This window comes from Phycomyces blakesleeanus (assembly GCF_001638985.1).
Source record: "Phycomyces blakesleeanus NRRL 1555(-) unplaced genomic scaffold PHYBLscaffold_14, whole genome shotgun sequence".
NCBI classification, from domain to species: domain Eukaryota; kingdom Fungi; phylum Mucoromycota; class Mucoromycetes; order Mucorales; family Phycomycetaceae; genus Phycomyces; species Phycomyces blakesleeanus.
Window position 1 is genome coordinate 155,545 of NW_017265147.1, and position 25,168 is coordinate 180,712.

General features: G+C 36.1%; 6 protein-coding genes across 6 annotated transcripts; 1 reads left to right on the top strand and 5 right to left on the bottom strand.

Annotated features, from left to right (window-relative positions):
- Positions 1–7,140: 7,140 nt before the first annotated feature.
- PHYBLDRAFT_146864 (hypothetical protein) lies at positions 7,141–9,168 on the bottom strand (the record flags this gene model as incomplete). The annotated part of the gene is made up of 10 exons (XM_018431740.1): positions 7,141–7,254; positions 7,319–7,490; positions 7,551–7,707; positions 7,771–7,976; positions 8,031–8,164; positions 8,217–8,391; positions 8,448–8,591; positions 8,654–8,849; positions 8,906–9,075; positions 9,134–9,168. The coding sequence occupies 10 exons, from the start codon at positions 9,166–9,168 to the stop codon at positions 7,141–7,143; spliced, it is 1,503 nt and encodes a 500-aa protein (XP_018289925.1).
- A 1,863-nt stretch (positions 9,169–11,031) lies between these two features.
- Positions 11,032–13,090, bottom strand: PHYBLDRAFT_125601 (hypothetical protein). Its single transcript, XM_018429052.1, has 8 exons — positions 13,042–13,090; positions 12,822–12,991; positions 12,339–12,756; positions 12,147–12,270; positions 11,760–12,093; positions 11,543–11,699; positions 11,318–11,489; positions 11,032–11,263 (listed from the first exon to the last, which is right to left on the bottom strand). Exons 1-8 carry the CDS (start codon positions 13,083–13,085, stop codon positions 11,156–11,158), a joined length of 1,527 nt encoding a protein of 508 aa, XP_018289926.1. The 5' UTR covers positions 13,086–13,090; the 3' UTR covers positions 11,032–11,155.
- Positions 13,091–17,490: 4,400 nt separating this feature from the next.
- PHYBLDRAFT_101503 (hypothetical protein) lies at positions 17,491–18,387 on the bottom strand (the record flags this gene model as incomplete). Its single annotated transcript, XM_018427641.1, has 4 exons — positions 17,491–17,823; positions 17,885–17,951; positions 18,011–18,091; positions 18,173–18,387. Coding segments are annotated over 4 exons (696 nt in total), but the record flags the coding sequence as incomplete, so codon positions are not given.
- Positions 18,388–19,354: 967 nt separating this feature from the next.
- On the top strand, positions 19,355–20,857 carry PHYBLDRAFT_98127 (hypothetical protein; the record flags this gene model as incomplete). Its single annotated transcript, XM_018444042.1, has 4 exons — positions 19,355–19,562; positions 19,602–20,051; positions 20,124–20,276; positions 20,361–20,857. Coding segments are annotated over 4 exons (1,308 nt in total), but the record flags the coding sequence as incomplete, so codon positions are not given.
- Positions 20,858–21,097: 240 nt separating this feature from the next.
- On the bottom strand, positions 21,098–22,701 carry PHYBLDRAFT_75110 (secreted aspartyl protease). Its single transcript, XM_018443047.1, has 4 exons — positions 22,360–22,701; positions 21,891–22,262; positions 21,741–21,815; positions 21,098–21,655 (listed from the first exon to the last, which is right to left on the bottom strand). The coding sequence occupies exons 1-4, from the start codon at positions 22,673–22,675 to the stop codon at positions 21,255–21,257; spliced, it is 1,164 nt and encodes a 387-aa protein (XP_018289929.1). The 5' UTR covers positions 22,676–22,701; the 3' UTR covers positions 21,098–21,254.
- An 871-nt stretch (positions 22,702–23,572) lies between these two features.
- On the bottom strand, positions 23,573–25,053 carry PHYBLDRAFT_146869 (hypothetical protein; the record flags this gene model as incomplete). The annotated part of the gene is made up of 5 exons (XM_018431741.1): positions 23,573–23,898; positions 23,976–24,222; positions 24,275–24,342; positions 24,433–24,588; positions 24,699–25,053. 5 exons carry the CDS (start codon positions 25,051–25,053, stop codon positions 23,573–23,575), a joined length of 1,152 nt encoding a protein of 383 aa, XP_018289930.1.
- Between the last annotated feature and the right edge of the window lie 115 nt (positions 25,054–25,168).

The following is a 25,168-nucleotide window of genomic DNA, read 5'->3' on the forward strand; positions in this document are numbered from 1 at the left end:
TCTCGCTCTCTCTTTATCTTTCTCTCTTGCTCTCTGGCTCTCTTGCTCTCTCTCTCTCTCTTTCTCTCTTGCTCTTTCTCTCTCACTCTTTCTCTCTCACTCTCTCTCTCCCTCTCACTCTCTCCCTCTCACTCTCTCTCTCTCACTCACTCTCTCTCTCTCTCACTCTCGCACTCTCTGTTTATCCACCACAAATCTTTATCTCGTTGATCTCTCTTCTTCTTAGACAATTATATCCTTACAATAACACGCCGCGTGATAAATCCATATACCAAAAGTCACTCTAGGATTATATATATACCCTGTTAGTGTATTTCAGATAAGCTCTTACACCTATCTCTTTCCTCTTTTCAATATACACGCACGCACTCAGAGATCCCTCTACCAGTCAATTGGCTGCACCAATACAAAATATATGATATTGTCTATTTCTTTTTATGTCTTCTTACAAACTAAGGATGCTAATTGATAATTCGGATAGTGTGCGCTTTTTTGTAAACTGGTATTACCAATCGGTGGTGCAGACAGCCTTTGTGTACCCGATAGTAAAAGAACCATAGCAGGGCCCATTTACAGGGACACTGTTATCCATATGGAGGTTGAAATACCGTTCAGTGTTCACTTACAGTTTCTGAGAGAGGATAGTATATTAATGTGACCTTCACTGCGCCGTAATCACAACAAAAAAAAATTCTTTTTTAACGATGGCTTGAATCTTCTTTCAACATTCCCTCCATCCCGCCATCCCATCATCCCACCATCAACTTTACAAAACTACCAGAATCGCCACCACCAACAATATTATTCCTTTATTTTATAATTACTGAAAAATAAAAATCGAAATAATCTCCATATAATAAAATCTCACCACTCGGAAGGCATATACAATATTTCTCTATACCTGGAGTGTTATATACCACCATTCTCAGAGATGACTTTCAAGTCTTCAGGTCATATAGTATTCATATCATCATAAATTCTAGACATTCTTCGATTCCATTGGCTCTTTACTCATATTTAAAAGTCTCAACAAACAACATTTGATATGTACTACCCCATAATTAGACTTGGACTAATTAGTTTCATAAAGTGTGGGTACTTGATATAAGGTTCTGTGTTTTTTTAAGCAAGAATATCAGGTTATTTGTAAGAAGAGTGTAATGTACACAACACAATTGTTTAGGTAAAATTTAGGTGTACACGGCTTTTATATAATTTGTGAATTCTATTATAATTTTCAATTTGGACTGTTAGTAGATTCAAACGAGTAATAACTCAGATATTATAGAAACTATTCCCAAATATAATATATATATGTGAAACGTACATGTATTCAATTATAATACACATACTTTATTGTAAAACATATCTGAGTAGAGTAATGCGGCTCAGAGCTTATAGTTTAAATGCAAACTATATTGTTATATTTATATCTTTTTATAAAAGAAGTTGTTGCTATTTGCTATCATCTTGTAGCGTCACAGTTTCTATATCCAATGAAATAAAATTAAAGTAAACACAAGAGCTAATCTGATACATATACAATAACTACAATATATATATTGTATTTTGACCAACCCAAACCAGGTTTTTTTTATTATTATATTATTTAAGATTTTTAAACTAGTTCTAACTTAGTTTAAGTATTATTCTTCATTTCTATTAATTATTAGCATCTTATTTTTACTTGTTGTATACATTTTATGTTAAAATTTAATATCTTAGCGCATCTCAAACAGCCACATTTATATTAGCTTCTGTCTCAAGTTTAAAAGTTTAGTAAAGCTTTATACCTACAGCAGTCTGATAAATTTTTTTTGCGAACAAAAAGATAGTTTTTTTTTATCTTTGTACTAAATTCGACAAGGATTTAAGATATATTTGTGAAAATGCTCTCAAAATTTATTTTAAAAAAAAACTAAATTGAATTGATATGTAAAGTGATATTTTTTTATTTAGAGTTTTTACTTACGATTTTCAGAAAATATAAAATTATCTGCCTGTTAGAGATTCTCTTTGAAATAATCAAACACATGGAATAAGCTAAAAAAAATCATATACTACAGAATAATTTACTTTATATATCGACTGTTTAAGTCAAGGGCATCATAAGAGTAAATTGATTTAAATTGCACTTTCAATGCCTTCTTTAAACTTGATAAGAATAAACAAATATCAAAGATAATTCAAGAGAACAAAGACTAGGTATCTATAAACAATATAAACCTATATAAAAATGGATTTGATTTAATCAAATCAAAGCAGACGTTTGTAAAAAGAATTAATAAACAAGCAAAACATAATTTGTTTTTAATATTTAATTATGATTTTATTATTATTATTATTGATAGTATTCAGTATTTAATTGATATTTAGAATTTATACTAGCTCTTAATAAGTTGTTAAGTGTTTTTTGTATAATAGTTTTTTATTTTTATTTTTCAATAAATCTTGATATTCCAACATCAAATAAAAATATTAAATTCTTAGTTGATAAGATTTTTAGTTTTATTTTAGTTCAATTAAATATACTTGAAAATCTTATATAAATCAAGGAAATATATATTTTATTAAACCTGACAAGATGTAACTCTGATAATAAGAATATATTAATTTTTTAGTCTATCTTTACAATTCTTAACCAGAGAGCATATTGCCCAAATTGACATTCCATATTAAATCTGTGCCTGATAAAATAATGTGTTTCAAGTTTAAGAGCTTGAAGAATTTGATATTTTTATTTTCTCTCTATACTCTACTAATTAGCCAATAACATCTAATATGAAAATATATTACTTGACTTCCCTAAGTAACGTCATGTATAAAAAAATTAAGTCGACTTCTAAAAGTCTAAAAGAAATCTCGTTTTTTGATTTAGATATTTTTTACAGATACTTCACTAGTTTCGGAATTCTTTTAAGAAGCTGACTTGCTTTTTACATTCGCCGATGAAAATATCTAAATTTAAAACACCCTAATGGTATCTATTCTGTCTTTTAATACTACTTAAATGGAGACTGAAAACAACACTTTCCCACTGCAGGAGTAAGTAGCGGATTTCAATTTTCAAGCTAATTCATACTCCGAATATTCGATTTATTTAAAAGCCCGCCGCGCCTCTTATCCCACTCGTTTTTTATTGTCTCTAGCTCTTTAACACACTTGTTTTCAGCAAAAACTAATCACTGGAACGCAAGATAATTAAACATTTGGTTGAATTATATAAAGTACAAAGGTATAAATTTGTGTTAATTTAAACTGAGGTTATAATTTCTTTTTTTTTGGAATTTGTGATACAATTTTTTAACTTTAATAAAACGGTACATGTGCACTGAGTTGTATTCAAGGTTGTAGCAGGATATGCATGCTAAAATCTGAAACTTTGATTAGAGTATATTCAGCAGTTCACTTTATTTTTAGTTTTTTATTTAATTTAAATATATAGCTGTGAAGTTTTATAGAATAAAATCAACAGTAAAAAGATTGAGACGTATATAAGAATACTTTGAGACTGTATATCGGTCGTCTTTATTAAAGAATACAAAGTTGTCCTTTTTATATCAAAACACGATCTGCTTTGTCAGTCACATCTTAATTTCTTAAGTCTGAGTTCATTTAGATATTAGAGAGCTGGTACTGCTATGTTTATAATTTAATCTAATTGCAGTGTCCTCATATTAACTCAGTACTTACTGAGCTGTCATAATTACAGTACTTACTGTAATTAATTATTGGTCTTATTGATTTACCATAAGTAAAATAAATAAATTATTCATTTGTTCTTGTAATGATAGCTGTTTTACTATAATAATAGGAATATGTTCTTAGATGTAATAAATCCAACAACCAAGTGTCTGGATCACCACAATAGCTAAAATTTGAGGTATTCGGGATTGTTTATGGGTTAGTATCTCAATAATGGGAAAAGTAGATACTGTGAGAGTGTTATTTATTAAAGAGACAAAATAATATTGTTTTTATCTACTGTGGTGATCCAGACACTCGGATGTTGGATTTATCACATATAAGAACATATTCATATTGGGATAGCATAGTAACTATCATCTTGTCAGTATAAAATTTATATAAATGATTAAGTAATCAGCCCAATAATTATTACAGTTAGTACTGTAGATAATATCTTAAAGATTGTTAAGATAATTATATCATACTGCGGGGTAAACTGTGTCAGATCGATATGGAGCTAATTTAGTAGGAAGTCCTAAAGCTCTAGTATAAAAGAGAAAAGAATAGCTAAGAGCTAAAGAAGTACGATTTATGACTTGATGTCATAATTGTAACACTGACACTAGTTAAGCAGTAAATACACTCTAATAACCAAATATAGTAAAGGAAGAAAGCCTTAAGAAACTAAGACGTAATGACAAGAGCAGATTGTGTTTTCTTATAAAAAGGGACACTTTTTATTTATGAATAAAGACAACTTATATACAGTCTCAAAGTATTTCTATACGTTTCTATTATCAAATATTTTATTTTTCTATTGTTTCGTACCTGAAATACCACATCTACTACTATTAAAATCCCTGTAATTCAAATCCCTGTTATGTAATGGTTGGTTTACACTGTATGAGTGTGTAGTGTACGTGTGCTTGGTGTGTAACAGTTCTGGAGATTGTTAACTTACCAGGTTCATTAGCAAGACGGAACTAGTGTTTGGTTGTGGGGTCTGTTCTTTACTCAATTATGGTGTTTATACCGCAGACATTAATAAGATAAAAGATAGAATTTAATTTTTATTTAAAATAGAACTAGGAGCTTTGCTCCCCCCTCTCTTTGGGGGGGGGGGGGGGGGGGGGGGGGGGCATTGGGCTACGTTAAGTTCTATGTAACTGTTCCCTACTGGTAATAATGTACGGCACACAATTACCAAGTAGTATAGGTTTTTACATTTTATTTTAGTGAGAAATAGCAAGTAAATTAGAGAACACGTGACCGATTAGAAGGGCTAAATCACATGATCTCTAATTTCATCCTGTCTTTCTAATATGATGATGATGATGATGATGATGATAAATCGAACTGTTTGGCTGAACAAAATTTTCTTAGATAAATTAAAAGTCATCTCACTGCTGAAGATGTTCAGAAAGTCTAGGTCCAAGGCGAAATGTGTATCAATTTTTGTATGTGGAGTTTGCTACAATTTTAAGCAGCATAAATTTGTGAAAATTTACTAATAAGAATATAAAAAAGCTAGGTACGTGTCTTTCTCTCTTTTTCCTTCATGGCACTGCGGAAAGTATAAATAAGCGATCACTAAATATTAAACGCCTGTACAGACCTAGACTTTAAGTCTATGACTAGTGTTTTTTATTTCCCTCATCTCTTTTGTGATTCTCATCTATATATTATCACAGCTAAAATTCGACAGAAAGTGACGCAATACAAAAATAGAGCAATCTATTTTAAACAAAAACAAAAAAAAATGCTTTGGTTTTTTCTACAACTGTTCAGTGTACATGCAGCTCCCGCCAAAACTAAATCATCAGTCAAACCTCCATGTTTCCAGAGAATTTACAAAACTACTAGAATCGACACTAAAGACCACGGAGTCCTCTTCTTTTTTTTTCCTATTAACACCAACACAAAGCTATTAAGAATTGCACAGAAAATAAAACTAGCCATTCTATTTTTTTGTAATATGTATTAAAGGTAATTTATTTAAAAATGAGGACTCTAGGGAAAAACTAAAGCTAATTCAGCCTCGAATCTTTTAGTGTGTACTGTAGATTAAGCTCCTATATGCTTAGAGATAAATTTAACATTAAAAATAAATTTGAAATGAACGCTCCGTATGGCCCGAAGTTTACATGTGAAGATCATATGGATATCTAATGTGGCATTGGCTACGCTGAATGAACGTGAGAGTATGGTTGAAGCATACAGTCAAAGGTAAGACATTTGGGCTCAGTAAATAATAGAAAACATATTTGATCCCGAATACGACTTTTTAGAGTGCATATCCAGAAGTTATGATCATTGTTTAAATACTTGCATATAATACAATTGAAGTAACTGATTCCGCCAATGCTGTGTTTGAGCGATCATTTTCGATATGGTATCTTGCGGTGTACGAGTCTCTACCAGATGGTGTAGACGTTATATGATATCTGGGGTAGTCCAGAAAGCAATTTTAGGCCTAGTAAAATTCCATATAACTTTGGGAGTGGATAGGCGGTGTTGAGCTATGGATGGTATTCCCTATGTAAAAGAATCCGCGAAAATGTCAGGAAGGCAAAGGAAATCAAGAAGCCATGACAGATCCGGGAAATAAGGACATATATATAGTCAGGGCAGTAAAGACAGAGTGTTGAGCATATGTATTATCTATCGGTTTAGAGCATCTACAGCGGTTTATTTAAGCCACAAGGCACATTTTTTTATTGCTCAAATCTTTTAGTGAATTAGTACATTTGAGATGTCCGTTAAATAATTGTCTAGAAAAATGGCTAAAACCTTTATCTAAACAAATCACTGTGGATTTCTGGAAATAACTTTTTATCCTCTAGTAAAAAAAATAGGACATAACAAAAAATGACTTCTATCCAACTGAAAATACCTTCATAAAATGAGCAACATTAGAAACCCTAAGATAATTCGACCGAACTTATCTTTTAAATAAACGTAAAGGTTACAGCAATTGCTCTTATCATAAAAAAAAATACCAACAACAGTATTATTATTTTTAGTTTTATTTAAAAGGTACCAACTAGTAAAGGCTTTCACAATCGACAGCATAATAAATATTTGGATTTTACCTACATTTTGGGTTTTTTTAGTATTACAATGAGGAAGAAAAGAATAAGAATTGAGCTATGTAGCATGATTATGAACTGTTACTGAAGTAAATGGTCAAGTAGTCAGAAGAAGGTTGTTTATTTTCTAAATATATTTGCTATATATATATATCAAAATGCGTGTTGCACTTCAATGAAATCGATCTGTACAGGTAAATATATTACTGCTAAGATCTTGTGTTTTACCAGTAAACCAATGGATATCGATAGATGACAAAATATTGTGTTCTATTACTCACTTTAAGATGTTTTTAATGCTTCTGTGTTGTGAGTGACCGGATTAATAGCCAGATGGTAGCAGCAAATCTTCATGCTCAAGAAACTAGGGTCTTTCTGTACACTCGGTTTTACCGTATTTAATATAATCATCAGTATAGTTTGTTCTACGAAGCTTCCACCAGAAAGAGGTGGCAGTGCCAGACCAAAGAGCAAAAATCTAATTTTGATGTGGGTATTTAGTTTATAAAGATAATTAGGTTTCGTTTAAATATTTAGCATACCTCTCCTCTTTCGTTTTTGTACCAGGAATCACATCCGGAAGACCATGCGGTATCTTTTAGATCTTCCAGAAGCTCATTAATGAATTTATCCTGAGCTTCTGCCGTTGGCTCCATTGCGACCAAGTCGTGTTTCTGCGCATACTTAATTGAATTAATCGCAAGTTTAACTTGTCTATTTCAGAAGCAATGTAAATAAGTATTTATAATAAGTACAATGGTTATCTTTTCTTACTGCTCGATCATAAATACTACAGAGCTGTGTCCAAGAATAGAAGCCGGGCCAGCCAACATAAAGAAGTTGGGAAATCCATGAATTCCGACCGATTTATACGTCTTTGGGTATGACGTTTCCCACAATTTATTAAGAGATAAACTATTACGTCCAGTCACTACAGGCATAGACGGTTTACCATATTAGACTCATAAAAAAGATGCTCAGCTTGATTACTTACCTTGTAAATCGCCTAATATGCTGGTCGTTTTAAATCCGGTAGCCAAACATACAATATCGTACTCTGATATCCGTCCATCTTCAGTAATAATAGTTCTTCCCACAATATTTTTTATTGGAACACGATTGATGCGCACATTTTCAGCGCACAAAGTTTCCAAATAATCATCTGATAGAGCACCACGCTTGCACCCAATAGCATAATCACTGCTTCAACATTTAGTATAATATATGTATATTATTTATCTATATGATACTTACGGAACCAAAACTGGGACTAGGTCGCCCCTACCTTTGTTCGTAAGACGCTTAATCATACGATATCGTATATACCTGGATATCATTTTAGAGGTTCTTGAGTTGGGATAACCCATCAATGTATAAAGATACTCCCACTATTTAAAAGAATTTAGTGCAAAAGATCAAATGATATGTTATATGACTTACCAAAAAGAAAAAGAATGCTCTGTACAGAAACATGGTGAACGGAAGATATGTGAATAGAAACTTTACAAATCTAGAAAAACGCATTTGATAACGGTCGATAATCCATGAATTGGTACGCTGATAAGTGTCTAGGGTAGCAGCAACTTTTACAAGATGGGGGATGGCTTGGATCGCACTAGATAACAGCGTTAGCTTACATTTACTTTGACCGATCCTATTAAATTATGATACCTTGCTCCAGTTCCAATGACAGCTACGCGTTTGTTCGTAAAATCTATGGATGAATCCCATTTGCTGGTGTGAACAACAGTTCCTTCAAATGCCTTGAACTTGTCTGGGATGTGAGGCACACGCAGAGGTCCTAGTCCAGAAAATCTAGTTTTGCCAAATATTAAACCATTGTATATAATCTAAAGTAGAAAGCTAAATATACATACATATAATCAAAATAAGATGTCTCTATAGGCATTCCGTCTTGGGTCCAATCCAACTTCCATTTGTTTTCACTCTCTAACCATGTTGCTCGCACTACATGTGTTTTGAATTGTATGTCGTTATACACATTGAACCTCTTGGCTACATCTCGAATATATTCTTTGATCTCGGGACTACTGCTAAACTTTTCAGTCCAATCTTGATAATCTTAAGGTTAATAATACTCAAATGTAATATACTTGTGTATGACCTACTAGGATTTTTTGCAAAACTGAAAGAGTATACATGACTATCAACATCGCATGCACACCCAGGATAAGTATTGTGATTCCATGTTCCTCCTAAGTCTTCTGAGACCTCAAATATACGAGCAGTGATACCGAGTTGCTTTTTGACTTTAATAGCCGCACATATTCCACTGAACCTAGTAAAAATATGTTAACATACATAGTAGGGTCAGGTTTCTATCTTTGATGAATTACCCGCTGCCAATAATTCCTACTGTAGGTATTGTCATATTACACAGAAAAGTAGAAGAACGATAAATGTATTCTCTGAATATAGGAAGCTTTTAGATAGAAGAAGAAGCGATATATATGGCTAGAGAATTTCAGATTATCTTTATAAAATAAAATTGCAATTACAATTACAGTTACAGTTAAAGTTACAATTATTATAAAGCATTATCTGTTTTAGTAACCAAGCTGTCTATCGCTAGAAGAATACATGTGTAACATCTTTTAATGTTCCACACCTTCTTTGATTCTTAGTATATATAGATATTTAAGGTGAAGCATTTAACTGGAGTTATATTTCTTTTTGTGTATGTTTTTTTTGGTAAATAAAATTAATTAAAATCATTTGATTTATCTGTAAGTTATTATATATGTGCTTGGGATCTTCTCTGGATTCTACAATGTTCACATTTCGTATAATACAATCAATTTGAGGTCCCTATACTTTACCAAACTAGAATATAGTCCGCTAAAAGACCAAACCAAACTAGATAATAAGGTACGCGCTTATATTTCGGTGCTCTTCACAAGGAGAAAAAACGCATAATTCCATTATGTAAATTAAGTCTAGAATGTGTAACAAAGAACACAACGGTAATTTACCTCTCATCTCACAAATAAACAAAATAAGGGGTTTCTCAAGCGCCTGCCAAAGTCCTGAGGTGGTGGGCGTGGTGGTTGATGGCCGCTACATTGCGGAGAAAGTACGAGACGAAGGGAGAAGATTGAAGTGGATGTAGAGGAGTAGAAGAGAATCTGGCAGAGTAGGTCATTATCAGAGGAAGTTTAGCATAGCGAAATAAAGCAACCTTTTTACCTCGTTAGAAACATTTCTCCAATCTCGACAACTGATTTTCATCCCTATACGCCCAGCCATAAATATTTTTTGACACATCCTAATTAATTACTGAGTGCAGATCTATTGCTTCGAGAACACATCATCTTAACAGTGGTTTATTAACACTCGTTACAAGGCCTCCAATTGGGATTATAATCTTTGCTAGTCAGTAACTCAGGCATAAACGCTATTCAACTTAAGCGTCCTCTCTCATAGTAGGCCCGTAATTAGTTACACCTGCTCCACTCAAATACCCTACGTGTAAAGGGCAAAAGTGAAATCCATGGTTTTGGCTAATCGCTAACAAAAAACTGCTAAGTTAGGAAGCTCTCGTCAAAGTTTAGGGCTTTGACGGGTGCTTGAGAAACCCTTAATACATATTTTATAAGTGATATAATGGCCATAATAGCATATTAAATATACATTATACATATATTTGTGTGTCTGCTTCTACACACCTTTTATCGCCTTCGGCTGATCACAAGATATTCGATTTTTTTCAAGGCATGTCAGGGAAAGCTTTATTTTTGTATAACAAAGAAATGCATTTTGAATTAAAGGGCTGTTTTTTTTTATGAATCAAGATTAAAGAAAAGGGGGATTTGTTTTGTTTCCTAGACTTACATGTGAGCTAATTTACTCTATGGAAACATCTGTCTAAAAGGAATATATTAATTTACGTATTTGTATAATATATGCCTTTACAGTTAGACACAGCTGTTCCTTAATCAATTTAATTTAAATATCTTGTACACTCAAGGGTTTAAGCACAATACTTATCACGGGATTACGATCGTTAACTCAAATGCTTATATATATATATATATTAGGAAGTCAAAGACTTACAATCAAAGAGCGTGACTTTCATTCGGTAACCATTCGAAAAGAGAGTATGCTTTACACTCCTTTCTTTTTCACTTGCTATTGATTGTTGTGTATATGAAACAAAATTAATCGGTGGAGAACCACAAATAATAATCCTCGCGGTTCGATTCTTTTTTGTCTTCAAAAGCTTACAATTTTTTTTAAAAAATTAAAAGACACATGAGTTTATTGGTATAATTGGTGATACTTTAATGCGTTACCATAAACCTACAACACTGACAAATAGTTGGAGTGTATGTATATTAATAGTAATACTATTAAGTGAATTATTGGACTTTATGATTATTAAGCGCATACTCTATGTAGTTATAAGGCTCTGACTTTCGAAGCTCCCACCAAAAGCTAATAATACTTCCAGACCACACTCCGGTTACCTAAATATGCAATAAGAATAAGAACAAGATGCTAGACAACAAATATCAATCTACCTGTCCGCCATCATTTTTATACCAAGAGACACAATCTGTGTTCCAGACAGTTGGCTTTAGATCTTTGATTAATTTGGCTACAAAGGCATCTTGAGCAGCAGCGGAGGGTTCGACAGCAGAAAGATTTTTATCAATAATACGCTTGATACACTGCATTGCCAAATCCACTTGACTATAGTATAATTTTGTCATAAATAGTCTTTCCTCGCGTTTTTCAGCACATACCACTCCATAACAGATACCACAGTACTATGACCAATTCCTGAGGAAGGACCTATCATAAAAAACATGTTTGGGAATCCATGTACATTCACTGTTTTGTATGTCTTTGGAAACTCTTTTGACCACTCATCGAGCAACCCAATTCCATTTCTTCCGTAAACTAAATGTAAGAATAATGTAAGTATTTCATAGCTTACTTATTCATTTCTTGTGTAAATACCTTTTAGGTTTCCAGTAAAACCCTTGACATTATACCCAGTCGCTAAAACCAAAATATCTACTTCGTTTTCATCGCCATTTACATCCACGATCGTACGTCCATGAACACTCTTGACTGCGCATGGTATAAGGGTTACGTTATCACGTGCCAATGAACTTAAGTAGGTTGAGGAAACACCGATACGCTTACACCCTGGGGCAAAGGGAGGAATTAAAAGAGGAGCAAGCTCTGGTTTTCCAGCACGCTCAAGCTCTTTTTTCATAGAACCTTCCAAATAAGAACGAGCGAGTTTTCCGATTATAGTGGAATGCAAAGCCAGGAAAAGATACAAGAACTCGTACTAAAATAATGATATCAATTACGGCTAATCTTTATATGCCAACCCACCTTGAAGAAGACGTAACAGCGGTATATATAAAGCACAAAAGGCAGGTATACAAAAAGTGACTTGATAAAATCGGGCGTATCAAACTGGCTACGTTGCATGATCCATGCAGGTGTACGCTGATAACTATATAGGTGTCCAGCTGTTTTCGCCAGTTCTGGGATGACTTGCACTCCACTGTTTGAATACAGAACAAAAGCAATAAAAATAAGTATAGGTCATCCTTCGATTTTAATTGTACAAATATATATAAAATAAATTCTTGCCTTGAGCCACTGCCAACCACTGCTACACGCTTTCCAGTAAAATCAACACTATTATCCCACACAGCAGTGTGCACAACTGTTCCTTCAAACCCTTTGAGCTCCTCGGGTGTGAATGGAATATTAAGTGGTCCAATTCCAATAAACAAGAAATCATAGAGTCCTGTGAATAGTTGAGAATGGTCTGTAGTTTTTCGCCAATCGACCTTCCACTTCTGAATATCTTCAAGCCAGGTAGTGCAAATAACCTCGGTCTGGAATTTTGTTTGGGCATATAAATCATACTTTTGTGCAACATTTTGCATGTATTGGAGAATTTCTTCTTGTCCGCTGTACTGCTTTGACCACACTATAAACACACATTAGTCATCTGGACTGTAATTTAAGAGTAATGTTTATATTTAGAATACGTGCATGGGTTTGGCTCAAAACTCAAGGAGTATAGATGGCTAGGTATATCGCAGGCACATCCAGGATATTTATTTGTAAGCCATGTCCCTCCAATATCATCGTTTCTGTCAAAAAGGTCTGCAACTATTCCAAACCGTTTTTTCAACTGAATCGCGGCACACATGCCACTGAAACTATATTTATTGTTATGAGTTTAGTGGTCGACTTTTATTTCTATGCTTACCCTGCGCCCAAGACGGCAGCCGTTTTTTTAGAAGCATTACTCATCAGAAAGAGAAAGAAGGTGAATATATAAAAATTTGTTTTTGAAACATTTAAATACTCTTTCTTCTCCTTCTATAAAAAACACACACGTACATACACAAATACAAAAACAAAACAAGAACGCTTATTGAAACTTAAGTTTACCCACCGTTTTTGGGTTTTTACCCCATTAAACTTTGATTTTAATGTGAGAGGCATGATCATAATAAATAAGTTGTATTGTATACAAGAATGTGTGTTAAATTGGTTAGGCCATGTAGGCCTCCTCTAATAATATGCTTGTATCTTTGGTACGTGAAGACTGGCGCGTACGTAATACAGGTTCATCGTCTGTTTGGATACTCTTTAAGAGATCTTCGGCCATCAAAACAACCGATTCACTCTTCATCATCCTGCGCTCTCTTCCGGTTGATCTTTCAGCACGTCGCTTGCTGCTGGTATCCATCTCTCCTGCTCGCAATTTATCCAGCAAATTGTCCATAATATTCTTCTCTTCTTCGGATCCTGTTCCCAATGCTAAATGAAAAGATATGCTTCAGTAAAGTATCCTTATACACCAAGTCAACCAGTATACAGAAATTACCATCGCTGGTGTCAACCCCTCGAAGCTTCTGAGCCTTTATCCGTTCCTTTCGTTCTTCATCTTTTACGCGTGCCTTTTCTAGATCGTCAAGTTTCTTTTGTGCTTTGGCATTGTCACTCATTGCGCGCTTAAAAAGGCGATATCAATCAGATTCTGTAACCAGCGCAACCAGGTTTACTTTGTCTTACCTCCCAGCTGGATGTAAAGGTTTTGAAGATGCCAAAGAATTCGTCTGGCTGTATTTGTCCAGGGTTCTCACCATAAAAGCCAACAACATCCTTATATGCGACATCCATGGACGTATATCGAACCTCGAGCTCATCAAACTTCTCGGCTGCCTCATCCCTAAACTTACGCATAACATCTGCATACTTGTCATCTTCGGGTGCTTCATATGAATCGTCGTAATGAATCTTGAGCTCTTTTATAAGTTTGGAAATTCCACTGCGAAGTTCATTGTACTCTTTGATAACGTCCGGGAGCGTGACTATAACAATAGTGTAAAAAGTATGCAAACTTTAATCGATGATGTCTTATTACTTACTTCGACATGCTCGACCTGTTTCTTTTAAATCGTCAAGGAACACCTGTAAGCGAGGGAATTTCTTCTCGACAGCACCAGCCAAGAAATGAAGTAAAGTTGTATCATTTTCGGTTCCCTTGGTATCCAACAACTAATGGCATAATTAAAGAGCATTAATATACAAAACTTTATACAAAAATAATAAATATTCACCTTGTTGATACTGGAAATCTTGATACCGAAAGCACCACCTTGGAATGAAGTGGAGTTCATAAAGTTACCCAGTACAAGAATAAGCTATAGTGATACAATGCACAAGATACCATAATAATCATTGTAAATGCTGTGTAATGTTTTTTTTCTGTAATACAATCTACCTTGAGTAACTCCTTAAATGGCTGAGATTCTTTGAGGGACAATGATGCCTCCAGTACAGAGGACATGTTCTGAAATACAGAAAGTCAGAATTTAATGTTAAATATATTATATATATATATATATATATATATATATATATTGTTGTAGACAAACCTGGGCCAGCTGGTGATATTTTTCCCAGAATGTAGCACGGAAAAGCATGTTATCGACTCTTTCTTTGAAGCGATCGATCTCCATTATCTAAAAGTATCTCGAAATAGTAAGTAACGTTGGTACTCAACGTTTTTTATTGTTTTGTATTACCTGGAAGCAGAATTGATCAGGTCTGGAAAGATTCTCCAAGGCGTCTTCTGATGCACTCTTAACAAATACTGAAAGTTTTCCTTGCTCTTCTGGGGTTGGTAGATTGTCTTGCAGATTCCGCAGAACAATCTCTGTGCACACATTGTCATCCATGGCCTTGATCTTTGCTGCAATCTCAGGCAGAGTAAAGTGTTTCAATTTTGCCAACAAAGAGATATCTAATGAAATATAATTAAGTTAAATTAAATTCGAGTAGGAAATTGCTTAGCAAAAAAATAATCGCATTGTTAAAATACTTACTAATATTGGTAGCTTTCTTAGTATCGATGATACAGATTTCTTGCTTGACTTCTTTGGTCTTCTTCCTCTTGATTTCAATTACTCTCTGAGCAAATAGCTCTTCTACTGAATTAAAGATACCCATATCATCCAGTTCATCTTCCAGTGCTTCTTCGTCCACGTCTTCGGATGCCCAAATGGTTTTTGTAACAGCCTGGGTATGCATTTTGGTCCATTGAAGCGCACGGGTCTTGACACCAGGTTGATGGCGCATCTTCTTTCTAAGTGGACCAGAAGGAACACCAGGAGGTGGAGGGGCACCACCGGGAGGTGGGGGAGGTGGGGGCCCTCCAGGACTTCCAGGTGGGGGAGGTGGAGGTGGAGGAAGTGGGGCACCACCTGGAGGTGATGGTGGGGGAGGAGGGGGGGAAGCACCACCAATAGGAGGAGGTGGTGGTGGTGGGGGAGGAGGAAGTCCAGATTCACATGCTGGAGGTGGCGGTGGAGGTGGTGGTGGAGGTGGCGGTGGAGGTGGTATGTCTGAAGAAGTTTCTGGTAAATATGATAGCCCAACAGGGGGAAGAGGAGGGGGTGGAGGTATATCTGATGAATTTGGTGTATCATAATCATCAAGGAGGTCTTGGGTGGTTGAGGAAACATCTTGTTCGTGATCTTCTCTATCACTTTCGGCTATCTGGCCTGTTGTTGCTATATTCTGTCCATTCTTTTCTTCAGTTTCTTCGATAGGCAAATTCTCATTGGCATATTCTGAGGTCTCTGTTTCATCAACTGATCTTGTATCCTCATGATCTGATGCCGCACTTTGAAGAGCAGAGTTATTCTTTCGTAGCTGTTTTTCAAGCTCTGCAGCAAGCGCGCTGATAGGTTTATCGGCATGATCTCCTAATGTTTCTTCATCCTGATCTAGCAACGCGTTCACTTGGTTTTTGAGGCTCATTCTCATCATCACTCCGTCGCTCTTATCATTGGATTCCCTTATTGGTACACTTGACAGATTTGGTACAGGCTTACGATTGGTATTATTAGCTCCACGACGAGTGAAGCCAATGAGTGGTACGGTTCCTGGTACAATAAATCCAGTAGGTGCAGAAGATCCCATCCGATTTGTGAGTGAGGATTTAAAAGCTTCTGACAAGCCTTCTGCTTTTGGTATGTTCTGAAGTGACTATTTGGATAGTTGAAGAATAAGATTTCTGGGCTCTTTTTTTTCTCTTCTTCTCCTTTCGTACCTCGGGTTCTGACTCATTTGTATTTCCACCTTCAAGAATAGCTTGTGCACGCAGACGATCATACGCACGGTTAACATCTTCACGTCCCATGTAGAATTTCTCACTTCCACTAGATCCTTTTTCGCCTATAGCTTCAGCAGCTGCCTGGAGCGTTTCTTTTAGTTGCTGATCCAGGTTAACCAATTTGGCTTGGTGCTCTTGTTGAGTATCCTTAAGTTTGCGCTGCAAGGTAGAGATGGTCTTGCGAGACATTCTAAGCAAGTCTTCGAGCGAGTTGGTTTTTTCTCTGAGCTGACCCACAAGGCCATCTAAATGAAGAAGTAATGTAAGCGACTTTTGAGATTGTATCTTTGAAATCACCTCGATTAGTTACCTTGAGTCATATTAATCTCTAACTCCAACTCCTGCTTCTCTTTGATAGCCTTTTCATACATGGCTTTAAACTGCTTGGCATCAGAAGTAGCGGCAGCTAACTGGTCTTGCTCCGCAAATTTATCTATTAGTGCGCCTACAGACATTCCCAGACCACCGGCATCATATTCGTTTGTTAAACCCTTGCGGTCCATAACTATCTGAGTAACCATATTATCCACCAACTGATAATGACGCACTCTGGATTTGGTAGTTAGAATTAAATTGCTAACCCATTAAGCTATTTATATTCTTACTTGGTATCGCCTTGTCCTTGGATAAGCAAAAGATGCTGTAGTGTACTCAAGAAAAAATCGTAACTACGTGTGCCTTCAACACGTGTCAGGATTGTATCAAATACGTCGCGTGGGTCGTTCATATCACTCAAAATTTTTTCGTTGTATATTTCAACCATATCCTCATGATCATTATCCTTCATTTTAGTATAAATGTCAACGTGGCGTTGAAGGTTTTCATTGCTGAAATCATGCATTTTTTCCATGATATTTTGTAGCCCACAGGCATCCATTTGGCTTCGAAGATGAATGCGCACCTCTACATCTTCAATAACGCTGATTATAGAGTTCACAAGCATCATATTGGATAGCTAAGATAAATAGAGCAAGCTGTATTAATACAATTTCATATTTTAAGAAGCATAGTCTAGCGTCCAATACTTACTGCGTAATCACTCAAGTGGTTATCCGGTGCACCCTGAGGTCCCAATCGCTTAACATCCTCGCTTGCACCCACCAAACTGCCCATTCTTCCACGACCTTCCAGTGTAGCATCCAGTAATTTAAGCCAAGCGTCAAAACGACCATATTCTCTTCTGTATTCTCTCAATTTATCCATGCCCTTCAATACAATATCCTGACCCTTGGGTAGATCCACATGGCAGACAAAGGCTAAGATTTCACAAACTAGTTTTCGTGTTTGTATAGGAGGTGAAACTAATGAAAGCAAGATATGGTAGATACATTGAGGGTTCGAAATAACTTCGCGTGCACCCCACTATAAAAATATCAATTAATTATCTGAGTTTTTCGACTTTTAAAGCCGTTTGATGACCTACTCTGTTGTTAATTAAAGATTTAAAGCACTTTAAGATTTCGGCCTCCATCTGTAAATCAGCCTCTGTTCTGTAATTGGGAGATAAAAACACTATGAGAAGCTCGATCCTTGTAATATACTGTCTTACTTTTGCTCTCTTTTGTTTAGGATGCCAATTACATTGGTAATTACTTGCAGGCCTCGAGACTCGATAAATTGACGCACCCAGCTAAAAATAACAGCGGTAAGTCACTCTTTTCGTAGCTTCTTTTTTCTTTTTTCTTTTTTCTTTCTTTATAAACAGTCATACCTTAGGGGCATAGTCCGTAAGCTAACCGCCAGATGCGCCACAAGTCGTGGAGTTACACCTGTCATATCTGGTTCCAGGAATTGTTTGATGTAGAACTCGGGTGTACTCTTGTCAGGTTCACGATATTCGTTACCATTCCTCTTGGTGACAACAGTAGGAATTGGTTGGGTTACTTGTGCTTGTTTATCCTGGGATACCATCAGCCACTTTTTGTCGGTCGGAAAGGATAACATAACTGCGCGCGCATTGGTATCTAAGATACCACGACGGGTCTTGTAGAGTCAACGTAAAGAACTTAAAATTAGTATTTGGATACTAAGCTAGGATTATTTCCTTGGATCCATTTACCAGCATCTTGTCAAATAAGTCTTCAACTTCTCGAGCACTTCTTCCATCATAACTGATCATGCTTTCCATATCAGAGCTAACAATTGAAAAGGTGTTTGATCGGCTTGGGCTGTCGTTTTCGTCTACAAAATATAAATATAAATAAATACCAGCTATCATATAAACCAAAAAAAAACAAGATAAAACAAGTTATTAAGTTGATTTCTATCTTGTATACCTTGAAAGTAGTCATCAATTGCGAATGTGTTGCTGTAAGTGTTTGTGTTATAGACCGATGCATGGGATGCGCCTGCCCAAGATTTTGTTGGCGCGATCTTATCAGTGTGTTTGGGTGTTCCTGGGGATGTTGGGCCCTGGTCAAACGTCGGTTTGCGCCGCTGCTTTGACTTTATGCCAAAGATATCCATCGCCTTTTGAACGCAATAAAATCAAGGGATGAAGAGCAAGATGAGTAAGAGATGAATACCAGACACAGACAAAAAAAAATGGCGGCCAAAGACAAATGCTGTGTAACTTTCACAAGGGCAGTCCAACATCTGTCTCCATCACTGTCACACCGTATAAACTGGAGCTAATTTGAGAAAAAAGCACCTGTCAAGGCAGTTAGCAGCAAACACCTGAGTTATTTGCCTGAACCACATTCTCCCATATCAAGTTTCTTCTTGGCTTGTTGAAAGAGACCTCTTTAATGAATTCTTTAAATCCTTGTCCTACGTTCTCTGTTATTTTTATCTTTAAACACCGTTTCGATTTGCCTTTTTTTCTTTTCCCTTTCTTTTTTCTTTTTTTAATTTCTTTTATAACCCACTCAGAATGCCTAATTCAGCCGGGACGGATGGCGTACTGGCATCATCAGTCAAAGGGGTTTATTACCTCATTATGCTTCAGCTAATGTCACGGCTTGTTACATTTGTACTTCACCAAGTCGTATTACGATTCACTTCAGCCGAGACCCTCGGGATCGCGTCAGTTCAGTTCGAACTTCTCTTATCCACCATTCTTTTCCTGTCGCGTGAAGGCTTCCGCTGTGCATTGTTACGTAGTCAGGAAACAAAGACCTCGAGCTCTGAATCCTTTTTAGGAATTCTCGATACAACACCCGAGGGTGTAGAGCAAAAAACAACGAATGTATCATATATCCCAACCTGCCTTGGCCTCATAACCACCATTTTGGCCTGCTCTTATTTCCTGTCTTTCGATCAGACATGTCCTCACTACCACCTCTCTGTCATTATATTTGGTGTGGCTGCCATGGCAGAGCTGGTTATCGAGCCTCTTTTTATCCTTGCTCTCCAAAGACTTTATTTCCAGGTGCGCGTCTCTGTCGAAGGTGTTGCAGTTGTGCTAAGATGCTTGGTCACATTTGGACTCACGATTTTGGGAAGTCGTGGCAACGGCGAGAACACATACGGTGTTCTGGCCTTTGCAATTGCTCAACTGGTTTTTGGTCTTACAATGATGGTTGGCTACCTTGGATTTTTTGCGATGGAGGTCTCAAAGGGAAACATTGCACTCAGATCCCTCTATCCTCGTCGCCTTGTGAGCACGGATGGAAAGTAGGTTTGATGATATCAAGATTATTGTACTAATTACTTTTATAGAGTCTATTGGTTTGATCGCACTCTATTAGACCTTTCCATCACCCTTACTAAGCAATCATTACTGAAGCATATCCTTACAGAAGGTGATAAGATGTTGATTACTGCTTTGAGCACAGATGACAATCAAGGCATATATGCTTTTGTGGTGAATTATGGTGCGTTTTATGTAACATGTCATATACAATTATATTTGCTCACAATAGCTATTTTTTGTTGGATTTTACGTTCATATTCTGTAGGCTCCCTTGTGGTACGCATCCTGTTTCAGCCTTTGGAAGAAACAGGCCGTACCCTATTCTCAAAGGTTCTCAGCGTGTCACCCGATCAGAAAGAGAATTCAATTACAACTGTAACTGATGTACTTCTTGTAATCATACGGTTTCACGTGCTACTTGGCTTACTGTTTGTTTGTTTTGCCACAAACTATACAAGCACGCTCATTGATTTACTGGTAGGCAAAGAGTGGTCTACAGTGCGAAATGCTCCGCAGGTACTTTCGGCATATTGCTTATATGTGCCAATGATGGGTATCAATGGCATTACTGAGGCGTTTGTTCAATCTGCTGCATCTTCATCTGATCTTACTCGCCAAAGCTATGCTATGATTGGGTTTTCAATATGTTTTATGTTGGCTGGATATTTGTGGATGAGTGTTTGGGACTTTGGGGCTATTGGCCTTGTCATGGCTAATATGGTGAATGTGAGCATCCGTATTGTCTACAGTCTCCATTTTATTAAAACATACGTTGGTGCCCAAAGAAATAAGCTACACATCCGTAACTGGATGCCTCGTAGACTAACGATGGGGGCATTTGCTTCCTCCTGGGCAATCACTCGATGGTCATTACATCATATTGGTTGGCAAACCCTTGATCAAAAAGCAAGGCATATCAGTGTGGGTGTAGCCTGTTTTAGTGTAGTCTGTGCGGTTATGTAAGTATTTTCATATACCCAAATTAATAATAATAAAAATCTTGAGCTCTAATATACAATAATTTATTTTAGATACAAAAAAGAACAAAGATTCTTGACAGATCTGGTGCGCCTATCTAAGGGCAGAAAGCAGAACTAGAGAAATAAAGTTTAAAATTGATAAACTAGTACATAAATAAGTTAATAAATTAAGTTGTCATTTATTTGCTACGAGCAATTTTGACATTAGGGATCTCTTGATTAAATATAATATAATGATTCTTAATGAATGTATCGCCCAGAATAGCAAAAGGCAGACCACCGTAACCAAAGCCGGCAGTACAACGCTCAGGTTCATTGTAGAAGATCAAGGATTCAACAGGGATTGTAAATTGTCTCTTTCCCAATGTCAAGTGGAGAGGTTTGAGATTGGTTGTATCACAATCGATAATAAAGGTACCGTCGCGGCGATCTATGGCATTATATGCTGCGGCAATAGAGTGAGCAACCTCGTCAGTAAACAAAAGAAGAGTAGTTCCAGTGTCGATGATGGCGTCAAATGGTGCTGTCACTACGGATGTTTTACCAACTTTGACATTTTTTACATTGACACCCCAGAAACCTTTTTTTAAAGAAAAAAAAACAGCATTTAATGTAATTGGTTTAATGTGTCGTATGTATAATATTAAGATAATTTAGAATTATACCTTGGGTATTGTTTACGGGAATAGTTGTAAGGGGTCCGTCAATGTGTTTTGGGTTGTAGTCTCCAAAGATGATTTCTAAGAAGAAGAAAAGTATAAAATATTAGTTAGTCAAATAATAACAATATATATATGTAAATAATATGCACTTGCCTCCTCCTCCTCCACTAGCTTCTTTTCCATAATAGGTACTGAAAATAGGTTTGCTAATGATCTTTTGGCTGATCAAGTTATCAACGGGTGTAGCAATGTTTTTCAGGGTATTAAGGCTACTGAATCCCAGGCCCAGTAAGCCATCAATTGGTTTGTACATAAACGAAGGAGATTCGAACTCTGCAAGTTCAATACCCTGTTCCTTGATAGCCAAATCACCGAGACGAACGGTGTCATAACCGAGAAGACCAGAAGCTGTAGAACCGTCACCGTAACTAATTTCCCAGCTTTTCTCGGTCGTTTTGTACGTGTTTGACAGCGTTGGATCAAACTTGTTCTGCTTTGAACCGCAAGAATCACAGCTAGTTGAGACTACGTATTTATCACAATATATTTATATATTATACAGAATTAGTAAAGAAAACAAGCAATAGTTAGAAATGAGTATTAAAAAAAACGTTTTTCTTACCTGTCCAGAGATCTGAAGATCCAGTATCAAATACAAGGCGCATTAACTGAGGAGGTGTACCAACGGTGACATTTCCATAATACATTATATCATACAAATAATCAGTCAAAGGAACCTTGCCAACCGAGAATGAGGTAGAGCCTTCGATAAAACGCGAATACTTTGTGCGTGCGCTCAAAACACCGCGGGTAGCATTGAATTTGAATTCATGGTTGGAGTGTAAGCTGAAAGAGGGGAGCTCTGTAGTTGTATTTGTGGGAGCAGCATTGACCGACAAGGCTAAGCAAATTGCGGCCACGCATGATATTATCTTCATGGCAAGGAAAGGAATGGGGGATGGTAAGTTTTGTGAAGAGAGGTATGAGAAAGGACAGGAATAACGGGAATACGATCAAGATCAGGCTGGCTTTATATGCTTGGTTTATGATGACATTTATTAAATATATATATATATATATATATATATATTTGCTTTATGAAATCCGCATCTTTGGGTATAGCACAACAAAATCTATTTTATATGGCTATATGTCTGTGTTATGTAAGGTTTGGGTACAAACATATCTTCGTACAAATATACTTTTTGTATGAGGACGGTTTGCACGAGTAGACTACATGTTGAAGATCGCCAAATTTGAGTATAAATCCCCTTATAAGGATAATTTTATTTAAAAAAAAAGATATTGTGTGTTACATGGCTCACACGCAATTTTAACCTTGAAAGATCTAATATAGCATCAGCTCCATTGTTTGCTAGGAAATGATCGATGTACAACACTTTTGTTTTTAATTGAAGACCTTACTTATTAGAGTCATAAAATTATTGTATTCTTTGATTTATATTTATTCATTGAACTAAGGATATTAAATAAAACATAACATCTGCCATATTCCTTTGAAAATTTTTTTAGCTATTACTTTCATCGATATTTACACGTAGTGCTTTATTGTAAAATAAGATTTCAAAATGAAAGACATCCGGGTGTATTAAATATGTAAGCCGATTTGATCGAAAATAACACTACATATGGAGATAAGAAACAAAGCGGGTATATGTGAATGTAAAATGAATCTCTATATATATACATATATTGCCTTGTATTTCTTCCCTTTTAATCACATTAATGAAATAAGATAAATTAAAATAAGGTTTATATTCTAGGAATAAAAAGCTATATAGGTATACAAGATAGACGCACAAGATAGTGGTAGCTTACAATCTTGCTTCTTCAGGGAAACATTCATGCAATATTTTTGGTTCCAGCTGACAAAAAGTCAGTGTTTGACTCCATATCCTATCACAAACCTCAGAATCTTTTAGATGTTCATCTTTTATGGACACAGAAGGGATGGTTTGCTTAGATTCATTGGACCAGTAGCAGCCACTAGGACTAGGGACCTTGAATGCCAAGAAAAGTGGTGTGCGGCTCCCTTCTTTTATAGAGAGCATGATAAAATCGAAAAGACGGGAAAGAAAGAATAGGGAAAAGACAGTTGTGTGAGCAAATAAACTTGTTCTGACAGTACCGGGATGATATGCTGATAACCAAATTTACATAAAAATATCCCAAGTTAGTATTATATATACTCATGTTTATAGGTATTTTCTGCCATACCATACACTTTGATGTTGCTCTTGTGCAATGTCAATTGGGTCCCTAGTGCTCTCACGGCTTCTGCCAGGCAAAGTTTACTGTGAGCATATGCTGTCAGACCGTCCCATTCATAAGAATTACGCGCCAAGTCGAAATCAACTGTAGTGGTAGCATAAAGAGTTGAACTCGACGCAAATAACACAAAGCCATTTTCTTTCTCAATCCACGGAAGTAACAAAATGGTAAGCAGCATTGGAGAAATATAGTTCTGATCGGATACATATTGTGAGTCCAAATACTCTGTAATCAATAAATCTTACCACTTGATGCTGTGATTCAAATCCATCGGCAGTAATATGGCAAGGAGTGTTCATAATCCCAGCGTTGTCTATTCAGATCGTTAAATGGGTAACGCCTTTTAGTATCTATATAATGATACATAAAAGAGCTCCAAGTGAATTCAAGACAGTTTACATACTGATTAATCCGTTAATCTGCCCTTTAGGTATAATATCCTTAATTGTCTCTGCTATTGAGTGTACACTTTGAAGGCTTGCCAGATCTCCTACCACCCATGAAACCTTGTCAATCCATGGGTGAGCTACAAGACATTTCTCTCTCTCGGTCTTGGACACTAGAGTGGTTTATATTAAGAGCGTATTAGTATTCCACCCAAAAGTGCAATAGTCATAAAAAAATAAAAATAAAATCAATATTGAATAAATATATCTTGTGCGCGTTTACCAACAATCACATGAAAACCAGCATTCAAAAGTCCCCCGACAATTGCACTTCCAATACCCGAATCTCCTCCAGTAACCACAATAGTACGTTTGCCTATCCTCAATTGATGATCTCTCACCAGCTCATCCACATGAGCTTCTTGGGCCTGCCTACTACTACCAATACCACGTTGCCATAAAACAGTAACGGCAGTTTCAGCTACACCCAATATGTACACACGTAACCAAATTGGTAGAAACTGACAACGACTGACCGCAAGATTGATTGCTGTCATCACATTTGACCCATTGTCTTTGTAATGACCATAAAGCCAAAATGCAGCAAAGGATCCGAAAAAAAGTAGAATGAGCCACATTGTGCCCCTAAGAGTGAATAGGCTAGAAAAAAAAACAAACAAAATATATGGATGAAAGTAAGGAAGGTAATAATGGCGTAGAGCGAATATGTGATTTATTTTTATTATTATTGGC

Excerpts from the sequence above, each read along its gene's own strand:
- PHYBLDRAFT_125601 (XM_018429052.1), bottom strand. The coding sequence starts at position 13,085 with ATGAGTAATGCTTCTAAAAAAACGGCTGCCGTCTTGGGCGCAGG. Across the intron at positions 12,271-12,338 it reads TACTTATTTTTATTGCTTTT|TTATCAGCGTACACCTGCAT; the intron begins GTTCTGTATTCA and ends ACACCTATATAG. Across the intron at positions 12,094-12,146 it reads GCTGTTACGTCTTCTTCAAG|TTCTTGTATCTTTTCCTGGC; the intron begins GTGGGTTGGCAT and ends TTTTAGTACGAG.
- PHYBLDRAFT_75110 (XM_018443047.1), bottom strand. The coding sequence starts at position 22,675 with ATGAAGATAATATCATGCGTGGCCGCAATTTGCTTAGCCTTGTCGGTC. Across the intron at positions 21,816-21,890 it reads AGCTAGTGGAGGAGGAGGAG|AAATCATCTTTGGAGACTAC; the intron begins GCAAGTGCATAT and ends TCTTCTTCTTAG. Across the intron at positions 21,656-21,740 it reads TCCCGTAAACAATACCCAAG|GTTTCTGGGGTGTCAATGTA; the intron begins GTATAATTCTAA and ends CTTTAAAAAAAG.